General features: G+C 49.2%; 1 protein-coding gene across 2 annotated transcripts in view; it reads left to right on the top strand.

The window, feature by feature from the left end:
• The window catches only part of USP6NL (USP6 N-terminal like), a 1,148,352-nt gene that overhangs the window by 885,345 nt on the left and 249,538 nt on the right, over positions 1–13,469 (top strand). For both annotated transcript variants that reach the window (XM_069629707.1, XM_069629706.1), the window contains exon 7: positions 9,086–9,195. In XM_069629707.1, the coding sequence (XP_069485808.1) occupies positions 9,086–9,195 (110 nt within the window). The remainder of the gene's footprint in view (positions 1–9,085; positions 9,196–13,469) is intronic.

Genomic DNA, 13,469 nt, shown 5'->3' with positions numbered 1-13,469 from the left:
ACAGTTTATCGATTTCAGATGGATCCCATCTTGACTTGGTAGACACGGCTGCACAGGAACTGGGAGAACCAGGTCCTGGTAGTCTCAGCTGCGCCAGCTTATGTTGCAAGTTGTCATATTTATTGATCAGGTTCTCTATTGGTGGGGTCTTCTGTTGCCAAGAGGGCTTTCTTGAGAGTGTTGGGTTGGATTTTGCAAGGCAGAGATGGTACATTTTCAGGTTTTCAGAAGAACTTGGCACCAAGGTTGCCCTCTGTGTGGTAGTTAATTATGGTATGGCCTGTACCAGAGCATGGTTAGAGTTCTGTCATTTGGCGTTCTTGGATCAGCCTCAACACAAGGATGCAAATGTGTCCACCTTTGTGTTTATGTGGCCGGCAGTTTGTTGAAGACCAGGATGTGCACATCATCAAAGATGGTTTGGTTGTTGGTGTTGTGGTGCCTTCAGTCCCGATGTTTGTCGCCCAATGTGATTGCATGTTTTGAAACCGTGAAAATGTATTGTGAAAAGTTGTTTCGGAAGGACGTATGCTGCTTTTTGTGTGAGGCACTTGGGAGTTGGTTGGACTGATGATGGGCTTTGAGAAGTTGTTCAAAAGTTGCATGCTTTGGGCTAATTTCCTTGTCGGACGCTGATGATGGCTAAGCCTCCACCTTCTTCCCCTATGTGTGGGCACTTATGCAGTTGTCAGGACTTTGGGAGCTGAAGGGAGGTGCGAAAGCTTAGTTAGACAATGTCTGAGAAGGCCAGGACATGGTGCGGGTTATCCATGATCAGATCATGTCTGTGCTGCGTTTCGGGCGACTAACCTTGAATACTTTAGACCCCTGAAGAAGTTTGGGAGACTAGCATGCAAACCGGTACTGGGCCAATGAAGGCGGGGGGAGACGCTTATTGGGTGGAAAAGGTTTGGATGACCTGGCTAGTTGGATGCGCACCACTGAGGACACTGTTCATGTTCTCTAATGAGGGGGCGTTGAGTTTGCAGGAAGCATCACAAAGTGTCCCATTTATGGTTCTAGAAGGTGATGTGATGTTGGGCTCTGCCTCAGAGGTGGAAATGAGCAGAAACTGACAGAAATGCACTTCCACATCTTTTAATTTTTTTAAAATTTTTATTCCACTACTCTTTGCAACAATGTTTACAGGGCCAGAAATATTTTTGCTGTTAAACCGATTTTTTCATGTTATCTGATGGGCTCTGTGCGATTCTAATCACTTCACCACTGCCGTGGAAAACATTACGTAAGCTCGAGTGTAGGCAGGGGTGTTGCTAGGTCTGCAAAAGATCCGGGACTACACTAATGTCGGGACTAGGGGCTAGCTAGCCTCTTGGTTGTAGACCCTGAGATTCTATGGGGGTTACAAACAAAAGACCCTGGGCTATAGCCCCCTAAGCTCCCCCACCCCCCAGCAACGCCTCTGAGTGTAGGAGTGTACCGAAATTCATCTTTCAGAAGGTATTTGAACTCATTTCGTCTGAAAAATATATCGAGTCGAATAATGTCTTCTTAATAAAATCTCATTCTAAAGTGCATGTGTTTGTGTTGTGAGGGAGTGGTCGGAATGGTAGTAAGGAAGAGAAGCACTGGGATAAGGGCACGCATGCCCGGCACAGTGGCACACTCTGCTGAAGAGGCCTCTCAGAAGGATGGCTCCAGGTATCCTGTAGGCCAGTCTGGCTTAGGGGGTAATGGAGTGATGGGCGTGATCATTCTGTAGAGCGATCGGCTCTGTTGACATTTGAAGGAGTAGTCCTGGACCTGGATTCTTGGGAAATGGAAGATTGCATGTCTTTTAAAACTGCAGGGCATTCTGTGTCAAGGGGAAAGGTGTGGGAGGGGAGCGCACTGTGCGAGAGAGACCGACCGACCCCTGGCTTCCTGTGTTTTGGTGCAGTGAGTTTAAGCTTCTCTAGTGGAGTGCTGGGCAACTTGAGGCCCTCCAGGTGTTTTAGCCTGGGGGCGCATACTTTAAAAAGCGCTTAAATTGCTATTTGTTTTTAAATGGAGTTATTCACATTTAGTTCCTGAAAAGTTAAACATTCTTCGGCTTATTTGTAGCTTTATCCAAATACTATAGCAAACCATTCGTAATTTGTCTAAACACTAAACATACCATTCGGGACAGGGAGTATGGTGCACAGGTGGAGAAGTACACGTTCATCGCATTGTCCAGCTTGTGTTTTCCTCAAAACCCCTGGGAGCAGCTTGAGGTCTGAAACAAGTAGCCTCTTTCTTTGATCCATATATCCCTGTGTGTCCGTTCCATTCTTTCTGAATCAAAAGTGCCTGTATTCATTGCTCACTTAAGCACACGTGCACCTAAAGCACTCTGGAGCCATTATGTGCAACCTGTAAAGACGAAGAAAGCAGGTTTATTGGAATTTTGCTCAGACCATATATGTATATATATATATATATATTCAATGTTTAATTGAAAATAAATGAATTATTTAATATACTGACAAAATGGGGAAAACGATTTTCTAACGAATACCTGCACAAGGATCCTTTACTAGTTTGAGCTATTGTGGCGCTTGCTTACGCCACCTATAAGCCGAAACTATTGCATCAGAGTACAGATAGGGAGAAATAACATATGAGGAACACAAAGCTTGCAAGTGTTATTTGGTTCTGCACCAAAACATTAATGCACCCAGTTCCTGCCCCGCCCAAAACACCTCCTCATGGAAACTAGTTGAGCTTGCTTTAATTAAGCCTTACCATCAAAATGTGGACTCGAAGTGCCTGCCAGTGTTTTTTCAAAGCAGTGTTCTGAAAGTTAATGACTTGGTTGGAGATGTAAACCCACTACTGGTGCAATAAAAATGTCTTAACCAGCTCTGCCTTCAGCCACTCGATTTATAAGCACAATACGTGTCCTTCACTCAAGTTCTGTTAAAAACCAGCATTGGCAAAACCAACAGTACTCCCGCCCCCTTTCTTCCATCCTTGTGGGCATCCCCCAGCATGGGGACGGTACTGGAACCTTTGGCAGTGACAAATTGAGCTTCCCCTTTAAATTTAGTATAGCGTGCAAGGAGTGGGAACGCCCTGCCAAGGCCCAGCCCTCCGGCGCCTCACCTCACTCCCTTTTTCTGCACGGAAGATGTCGAATTTGACAGCCAGCGCAGAGACTTTTTTGGCTTACTGCTTGCTCCCCGTTTTGTTTTTTCAATCTTGCTTAACTTCCCTTTGGTGCCTCGCCTCACCCAGCGCATGTCGGCTGCAGGAGGATTCACGAGATGTGCCTCATGCGACTGCTCGATCCCGGCCTTGGACCCCCCTGCACTCTGTCTCGAGTGTTTGCGGCCCGACCACCGCTGAGACGCATGTTCGGCTTACAGGGCTCTCGGTCACAGGCCATTGGGGAATAGGTTGTTGCAGTTAATGGAGATTTTCCACACTTCTCCTCTGTACCACCTTAAGGACTTCCTCTCCATGGCCTCTCCTCAAGAGAAGATAGGCCACCTGTTCAGCAAATCTCCACAGCACGGCAACTCCTTCCCTGGGGTTCCCACTGATCGGGTTTCCTCAAATTCAGGTTGTGGCAGGCCGAGGCCTCAAAGGCTATCGGCTCCCAAGCTGATGGGGCCCAGGGGCTCTTCGGGCACTCCAGGGACAGACATCAGGCCATCCTAGCTACAGGCTCCCCATGCTGAGGGGCCCGGGGACCCTTCCAGGCTGTCCTCTGAAGGACAACCAAGTTCGTCCTCTTTTAATACCCCAGGGGGTAAGGGATCGTCAGGTGCCACCTCCAAGAGTCTGTCCGTGGCACGATCCAGCACGGCTACTTGCACGGGTGACGAGGGCATCCAACCTACCAGAGCTTGCTCCGAGGTTGAGAGTCATGTCGTTACGACTACCAGCCATCCGGCAGAAGGCTCAGAGTCTGCCAGAGTGAACTCTGAGGTCGACGCCTCTGCTTCGATGCAAGACCCAAGCTGTATTTTCCCGTGTCTGGACTTGGCATAAGACTTCAAAATGGCAGAGAGGCACGTGGCGGAGCCTGCCAGGCCAGCAGCCATCTTGTATCCGGCCAGGGCCCGCCAGTGCTTTTGCCCATTGTTGGGGCTTTGCAGGATGATCCCAGTCCCCTTCGCTCTGAAAGCGGCAGCGATATTATGGTCCCCTCAGGGATACATCTACCCATCACAGCCTTACAACTACATGCAGGAAGACTAAGTATACGGTGGCTTCTGAGGACCGCTTTTTCGAGCACTTCCTCTTCCTTATGCATTCCTCTAAGATGAAGGGGCTCCTGAAGGACATAGTGCAGTAGGTCATCCCGCAGGTGGTGCCGCCCCGGCCCCCTCATCTGGGTGGTACTCCCTTTCCTCCAGTGCTGCCAGTTCCACTGCTGGTACCTCACCCGGTCCAGGCCCTACTGCTTGTTTTGACCCCTCCACCTCCTCTTTTACCACCAACGCCTCCCCCTCAACAGCCGTTGGACCTGTCTGTGGCTTCGGATCTGGGGGGGACCCCGCTGGCACCTGTCTGAAGGCCCGGATTCCGCTCGGTCAGTGTAAAGGGGGGGCGATGGTGATGCCCAGGACGATGAAACATCTGCACCCGTTAAGGCCTTTTGTGATCGCCTTCGGGGCCTGGTGGAATTCTTTGATGTGTCTCTGCCCGAGGAAGTCCCCCAGCAGTCGGTGCAAGCAGGGGTCTTGGGGAAACGCACCACGATCAGGTCTGGCCTCCCTCTCCAGAAGGATGTTCTGCAGGTGGCGCAAAAGGTCTGTGAGAAGCCCAGGGCCAATGCCCAGATGAACAAGAAATTGGACAGCAGGTTTAGGCAGACAGATGGGGAGCCAATCCTCCTTGCCTCCCACCCGCAGCCTCATTCTTAATTGGTGGCTGCAGCCTCCCTATATTCTAAACCATTGTCTTCATTGTATTCCTCCACGGGAGCCACCTCCAGTTGTCTCTTCAAGGAGGGCAAAGTCCTAAAGTCTTTGGGAAAGCGCTGTTAATCCATCTCAGGATTTCATCTGCGGTAAGCCAATGCAGATGCCCTCTTGGCTGCGGCTAACCAGAAGCTATGGTGGGAGTTCATGGAGTTCCTGCCCGACCTTCCCTCGGACAAGCAAGTGTCCTTCGCCGGTCTGGCGCATGCCTGGGGCAATTGCACAGTACCTCATGGAGTCTTCAGTCTCCCACATCGACAAAGCCAGCAGAGAGCTGTGCCTCAGGGTTGAGATGAGAAGGACGGCGTGGATGCATGCCACTAAGTTTTCTTCTGACGTGCAGCAACGGATCCTGGATCTGGCCTTCAAGGGTGTGGACCTTTTTCATTCGTCAACCAACGAGTTCACGAGAAAAAAAAACCTACACTCAAACCGCCAAGTCCCCGGCATTCCTGATAAAACCAGGACAGAAATCCTTCCCTCAGTCCCAGGGCAGGACCGAGTTCAAGCTCTGCACTTTCTCCTGCATCAAGGGGTTCTGGGACCATGGTACACTGTGACCTAACAGGTTGCCCAGCGACAACAGGAGGAAGCAGCAGAGGATGTGGCATGGGTTTTTCCATTCACACTCCTCGGCCTACGTCTAACACCAAGAAGCAGTGATGTCGAGGTCAGAGAACACAGCTCTCTTCTGTGGGGGGGGGGTGTTTGACTCTGTTCCAGGACACCTGGAAGGGTCTTTTCAGCAACCTGTGGATCCTGTCCGTAGTCTTCACAGGCTTCAGTCTTCTTCTTCCTCTACCTCTACCATCCTCTCTCCCTCTTCGTCAGATCGGGTCCCGCGAGGTCCTTTTGCTCGTGGAGATGCAGGCGATAGAACCAGTTCCTCTTGTGGATTTCTGCGGTACCCAAGCACAACCAGGCTGGCCTGAGGGTTGTCCTGGACCAGTAATTTCTAAATCTGTCTTTACCGGTGGATAGCTTCAAGATGATTACTCCCACGCACATAACTGAGTCTCTGTGTGCAGGGGACTAGCTGTGATCCCTGGACCTCAAGGATGCATACCTGCATGTTCCCATCTTCCAGCAGCATTGTACATTACTGCAGTTCATGATTGTCGTACCACTATCAGTACAGGGTTCTGCCCTTTGTCCTGAACTCGGTCCCTCACGTTTTCTTAAAGTTGTTGAACGCAGTGGCGGGCCTTCTCCGCTTGGAGGGCTATCATGTGTATGATTACTTGGACGACTGGATGGTGAGGGCGGCTTTACCCCAAGGGGTGGTACACTCCTGCCAAGGATTGGCAGATATCCTTCATCAGCTGGGGTTCTCCCTCAACCAGAGGAAGTCTCAGTTGTGCCCATTACTGGAACTGATCTTCATAGGAGTGCATAGGAACACTACCGTTCAGCAGGTGTTCCCTATGCTTTAGTGCCTTCTGTCTCTTCACAAGGTGTTGGGGCACTTTCTGGCCAACATGACCACCTCGGCATGGTGGTTCCAGCACATTCTGGGCCTGATGGCCTCCTGTGTGCTCGCTGTACAACACACTCTCCTCAAGATGAGGCGCCTCCAGTTCGACCTGGTGGCCAATTAGGACCAGGAGATGAGGTCTCAGTCAGACAGGATCCCAATACCACCGCTCCTACTTCCCGATCATTGCTGGTGGCTGATGGATTGCAAGGTTTCAGTGAGAGCCACCTTCACCTGACCGGAGCCTACCCTGGTGTACAAACTGTCGAACATCTGTAACAGCGCTGCGATGCCTATGGGCTGTTGTGCGCTTTATAAATAAAAAAACATAAAAATGAAGACTGACTCCTCCCTTTTGGGCTGGGGGTCTACTCTGGAGTGCTATGCGATTCATGAGCATGGTGCAGGACGGAATCCCTCTTGCATATAAATCTGCTTGAGCTCAGGGCAATGGGCCTGGCCCTCAGGGCGTTTTTTGCCCCTCATCAGGGATAGGATGGTTCTGGTCAGAACAGACAATTCTACAACAATGTTTTACCTGAACAAGCAGGGCAGAACCAATTACCCCCTGCTCTGCATGGAGGGGGTATTGATTTGGGAATGGACCCCGATGGAGGGGATTTGGATTTCACATATCCACCTCCCGGGGGACAGCAATGCAGAAGCGGACTGCTGAGCCACTTGGGGTTCAACATCTACAAGTGGGAGTTCCACACAGACTCCTTGTTTCCCCTGTTCCAGCATTGGGGCGTGGGGGGTTCGTGGACCTGCGTCTCCCATCTGAATTCCAAGTGCCCCCAGTTTTCTTCCTGGGCAGGATGGGGTCCGGGCTCTCTGTTAGATGCCTTCCTGATCTGTTGGCACGGCCGCAGGTGTTACATTTTCCCGCCCACCCCTCTGCTCCAGCGGGCCCTCCTCAAGTTCCATGCTTCGGTGGGTTGCAGCCTCATTCTGGTTGCGCCCCACTGGCCATTGAGACCCTGGTTTTCGGATCTGTTGCAGTTGTGCTCCCAGGTTCCCGGCCACCTTCCGATCTCCAGTAGGGGATTTCTGTTGCAGCAGGGCGGGGCAGTGGAACATCCAGACCCGGCCAAGCTGGCACTGGCGGCCTGGTTCCTGACCAGCTGAGGCTTAGACATGCTCAATTTTGGGATGACAACTGGGACTTTATTCAGGAGGCCCTCGATTAGGTCCTGGCATAAGAGCAAATGGACTAGGTTCTGCCATTGGGCTCGTAATAAGGGTCTGGACCCTGTCACCTGTCCACTGGCTTTTTCAGCACACATGGCTCTTTCTGGAGTTCAGGTGGATACTTGCCACACTTGGCAGCCAACTCCAGGGTTAGTGAGCTGCAGGTGTTGTCTTCGTGCAAGCCGTTCACCATATTTCACAACGACAATGTCATTTTGCCAACTCACCCGGACTTTTTGCCGAAGGTGGTTTCTCCATTTCATCTGAATCAAGAAATCTGCCTGCCAATGTTCTTCCCGAACCCGCAGTCAGTAGCAGAGAGAGTTCTACATTCCTTGAACCTCAAGAGGATCCTCAAGTTTTCTGTCTCTGACAACTTCCTTTAGGAAGTCTGAGGCATTGTTTGTGACTTTTGGGGGCCCCGCCCCTGGCTCTCAGGCTTACAAAGCTTCTATCGCACGTTGGATGGTTCTGGCCATTGCGGAGTCATACATGCCCGTGGGTAAACCAGTCCCGGGGGGATTCATGCCCATGCAGGCAGAGCTAAGGCCACGACAGTTGCATTTGAGACATGCTTCTTGGGATGTCATGAGCAAGGCGTCTACTTGGGCCACCCCGTCGGCTTTTTGTAAGCACTACTCACTGGACACCAGCTCTAGGCACGATGCAGTTTGGTCAGGCGGTTCTGAAGAACCTTTTTGCTTCGTCCTCGATATGAGGCAGGCTATCACAGCTCCACACTATATTCTTGTTCGGTGGAATCGCCCTCAAGGATGGAGGAAGGGGGATGGGGCGGGCTTAGGATTAAAGTTACTCACCATAGTGACTAAAGTACTCAGTCCCCTTACTTCCATACAACCCACCCACCTTCCCCTGCTAGTATGCCAAGGGCTAATCTGTACTAAGAGTAGCCAAGCAGCTAAGTGTCCGATGTGTTCAAAGGGTACTGAGGGGAGGCGCCGGAGGGCAGGGCCACGGCAGGGTGTTCAAATGCCCGAGGCCACATCCCGCGCTCTATTCTAAATTTAAAGGGGAAGCTCAATCTTTCGCTGCCAAAGAATCCGGTACCGTCCCCATGTTGGAACCTCACAAGATGGAGGAAAGGGGACTAAGAGTCCTCTAGTGACTACGGTGAGTAACTTTAATTTTTGGCTTGTGTACAAGTATTAGGCATTTGCCAGGCACCGCTATTAGATGCCAAGGTACTCTCACCATTTTGCAGCTGCTACCATCCATGGCCAGTTAATACGACTACGGCTGTGCTTGGAAAGTGCCGTTCCCACCCCTACACAAGAGCCCAAACTGTTAGCATTGTGCGTGGTGGGAAATGTCTGTCCTTGCAGTGTTTTGCTTTTTTGTTTTTTTAATAATGGGGGTTTTAAAGTTATGGATTTCATGGTGGCGGAATCTGTTTCTGTGTGTGTAAATGCAACGTGATGACACCCACTCACACCCACCGAGTGAAGCCTTTAACGAGGTTCTCTAAATTATTGCTGTTTTTTTTCAGCTCTTGAAACTTCGGGCGAGGGCCTTGTCTCCCGACATCCGGCAAATCGATCTTGACGTCAACCGCACATATCGCGATCACATCATGTTCCGGGACCGATACGGGGTGAAGTAAGTGGCATTTCCTTCGAAAGGTTTTAATCTTGGCTTTAAACATAATGAATTGCGAGTGTCCGGGTTTATATTATTCGATTTGCCTTTAGCGCCCTCTAGTGGTTCGAAGTGTACTTTATGTTACACTGTTTTTGTTCTCCTAATCCACACCCACTGCCCATCTCCTGGCCTCCTGAGACACTTGTGATGCTGCCTTTTAGTCAATGGAAATGCCCACTGCTTGCTTTTACCTGACCCTTCTGGGAGCATTTTTGGTTTGATCAGGTAGTACTTGAATGTTTACAATGCATACGGGCATGGATATCGATTGTGGGTAACGCGCTCCAAGGTTTAAAGGGTTTAGAGGGCTTTATAGTACAAATGGCAAAGATGTATAAAATAGCGGTGAAGTAACACAAAATCAACTAGGAAGACCTCCAAAATAACCTTATTTTAACAATTGAAGTGCAATTCTGTAAAAGTGAATCTGTGGCCTGGGCAGATGATTGCACGTTTAGAAGGGAGCTTTTAGAAGTTACACCTTAGCCGAGTGAATTGATCAGCGCAAATGAGGTGCTCCTGACCTTTTTGGGGGAGCAGGGGGTTTGGAGTATCCGTGGGATCTTGCTCGACTAATGCATACATCAGAAACCAAAAAACACATTTTTAAAACGAGTATGTGCATTTGGATAAAGTTCAATTTATTTAGAAAAGGGGAAGGATGCTCGGGGCCACCATGCTTGTCCTGGAAGCAAGACACCACCAAGCAAAACTGCTCATCGCGGAGAGGCTGGCCTCTGGCATGAAGCGCAATAGAAGAGCCCAATTTAAAATGTCTTCTACTCCTAGTGCTCTGATTGCCTGCAAGGCCCACTGTAGCTGTGGTCGCCTCTCGATTGCACTGCTTCGCTTTCGGTCCTGGTTATTATATGAGATTTTTTTTTACTTGGAGGGTTAAGGAAAGTTGAGGATGACTTCTATGTTATGCGAAGGAAGAGTGCTCGCCACAGCATTAACAGGGCTTCACCCGCTGGCCAGAATTTGCTTTGTGCTTGGGCAAGGCTTGCCAGCTTCTGCTAATTCTTGCACTGTCAGGGTTCAGCTCTAAGCGTCATTAACGGGTTGGGCTGGTCACATTGCCTGCGTTGAAAATATTTACCTAGAAAGCACGATTAAACCGGTCACACTCCCGTTCACATTTAGGTTGCGTGCAGTGATTGGAATCCGTGCATTTAGTGCTTGCGACCCATTTTACCCGCTTGTGCATCGACCATCTGTGTTGGGAGTCTGAAGAGCTGAGGCAGTGGTTAATTCGTACCAGCTGGATTGGGTATTTGTACCATCAAAGCACGAATCGTACACAAGAAACAACATTACAGCATTTTGCCAGATGAGCACCTGATGGAAACCGCTAAAAACAGGTTAAAGACGTCTAAACCTCTCAGGAGGTTACTTTGCCAATAGCATTAAAAAATGTCATCTGGCCTATTATTCTAGTTTTCTTTCTCTGTTTTGATCATTCAGAATCTTCAAGGCATAAGAATGATTACTGTATATCCTTGTTGCCTTCCCGCCTTGAAACACTTCACCTGTGTATAAGCGCTGTATAATATGAGATCCACAATGGGCGGAGGTCACATTCTCGGTGTAAGATTACGTTTGGCGATCCTTTTGGTTTGGTACACATGGATTTCAGGAAGTTTTTTCAGTTACTCCCAGGGAAGTGGAGGCAGTGAACCGTGTGTAACTATTTGAACAAGTAATGGAATCCAGCATTAGAAACCAGGTATCCTGGTTCCAAAGCCAGCAGTGCAGCCCCTGCAACACCCCTCCTGCGATTGGAGGGGGTATTGTTTCTTTAAAACATGTTTTATTGGTTTTGCAAATAGACCTGTACTTCAACTGTGTCGTCAGTTCCCCCCCAACTCCCTTGTCCCTCCCCCTTACGCCCCTGGGTGGTGTGGTCCGTTTCTTCCGTCGGGGTTTAGGTAGCTTTACCGAATGTCCAGGATTCTAATGTTATGTGGGCACCACTGGAGCATATAATCACTTTGTAGGTAGGTTAGGATGTGTCCCCTGTCTTTCCGAAATGGGTCCAGGGTAATGTTTTTTGTTTCCAGTTTTGGGCTATCGTCAGCCATGCCGCTATCACCAGGGTCATTACTCCCCTCTGCTGCTGTTTCGTATGGGGCCCCCAACGCATTTCCCACAGTCCCGCCAACCATACCTTGTCTTGCAGTTGGTCTGTCCTTAGTCTCGTTTTGCCTACTTGGGATTTCACGTCCACCCAGAACTGCTGGAGATTTGGGCAGCGCCACCATATGTTTCCAGTCCCCTTTCGTGGGGCATCCTCGCCAGCATTTGTCATTAGTGGATGGGTACATTGCGTGAAGCCTATCTGGGGTGTAGTGTCACTGTAGTATGACTTTCTGCCACATTTCTCGCATCTGAATTGAGCGTTTTAGTTTGGGGATTATGTTCCATACGTATTCCCGTTGTTTCCTCGCAATGGGCTCTCCCAGTGTCTTTTCCCATTGTTTCATATATTTCCATTGTATTTCTTCCCCTTGGTCGTTGAAAAATTTGTATAGATTCAAAACTCTTTTTTTGGAGCCTTTGTCTGTTGATTTCTAACGGGGTCAGCTGTCTTCTGGTTGCTTCCTTTTTTTTTGGGGGGGGAGTAATCCAATGTTTTATTTGGGTGTATTTAAATTCCTCCTTGGCTGTAAAGCCCAATACTTGTTTACATTCCTGATATGTCATTATGGCCTAACCCTTATACAGCTCTCTTATCTTGCAGCATCATGCTTGTTTCCAGTTGTTGTATGTGGTCCAATCCATCCCCGGTTGGAAGTCTGGGTTCCAAAAGATTGGTGTGAAGGGTGATGGGAATGTCGTTAGGGCCCCTCTTTTGATCACTGTGTACCACGCCTCGATCCCCACCCCTATGACCAAACTTATCTTATTATTGGGGTGTCTGGAGCGTTTGTTTAGCCATAGAAGGTTGGAGAGGTCGGAGCCCGCCACAGCCCTATCTTGTCTGGCCCAGATGTATTGGGGGGATTGCGCTACCCATTCTTTTATGACTCTCTGTTATGCTGCCTCATAGTGTCTACGGAAGTGTGGGAGGGTTAATCCACCTTGGTCTTTCTGGGCTGTTAAGGTTGACATTGCTACTCTAGCAGTCTTATGTTTCCATATAAAGGTGCTCACCTTTTTATTCAGAGACCTCAAGAACGATTTCGGGATCTTTACTGGCAGCGTTTGAAAGTAATAGAGTACTTTCGGTAAGACCAACATTTTTATAACCATCAGCTTCCATTTCACCAGGTTTGCTTTCAGCTTAGCTACGAGCTTCGGATAGTTGGCGTTGTAGATCTGACCTATTGAGGACAACTAGTTTGATCCCTGAGTAGATGATCCCTTCTGGGGCGTTGTTCAATTGTGTAGTTCAGCCAATCTATCTACTGTAGCGGGGTCCTCAGTAAGGTTTAATATTTCAGATTTTTGTTTATTTATTTTTAGACCGGATATGGTGCCAAATTGGTCCCGTTCTTTTATGAGCATGGGGAGTGAGGGTTCTGGGGACGTCAAGACAATCAGCATATTGTCTGCAAAGGCCATGCTTTTATGTTCGACCCCTCCCATCGTTATACCCTTTATCTGATGAGTTATCCAAATCAGGAGGGGTTCCAGGAATATAGAGTACAGTAAGGGTGAAAGAGGGCCTTCCCTGCTTGGTGCCTCTACTCAGGTGCACCTGTCCTGATAGGGTTCCATTAAAGGGTATTTGCAGCAAAGGTGTATTATAGTTGGCTTTGATAATTTGCAGATATTCTGCACCGAATCCCATGTTTTCCATTGTGTGAAAGAGTTGTGTCCATGCCACTCTGTCAAAAGCTTTCTCCACGTCCAGGGACATGAGGATAGCTGGGATGTGGGTGCGTTCTACTTTCTCGATTAGGTGGCACACCCTGCGGGTATTGTCAGAAGGTTGTCTTGTGGGTATGAATCCTGATTGGTCTGGGCCTGTGAGCGTTTGGAGCAATCGTGTTAGTCTCTTCGCCAGAATCTTTGTGTACAGTTTTGCGTCCAGATTAATTAAGGCTATCAGTCGGTATGACCCCAGGAGTGATGGATCCTTTCCTGGTTTGGGAAAGACTACCAGTTTGGCTTCGTTCATTGAGCTTGTTATGCTCCCATTGGTTTGGAAGCTGCTGAACAGGTTTGTTAGCTTTGGGGCTAGCACATCTAGATATTTCTTGTAGAAGGCATCCGGGTAGCCTTCTGGG

The sequence above is a fragment of the Ambystoma mexicanum genome, chromosome 12 (assembly GCF_040938575.1).
Source record: "Ambystoma mexicanum isolate Mex_15411 chromosome 12, UKY_AmexF1_1, whole genome shotgun sequence".
In the NCBI taxonomy this organism is placed as follows: domain Eukaryota; kingdom Metazoa; phylum Chordata; class Amphibia; order Caudata; family Ambystomatidae; genus Ambystoma; species Ambystoma mexicanum.
Note: the sequence above shows the minus strand (reverse complement) of the source record. Positions and strands in the feature narration are given on the sequence as shown.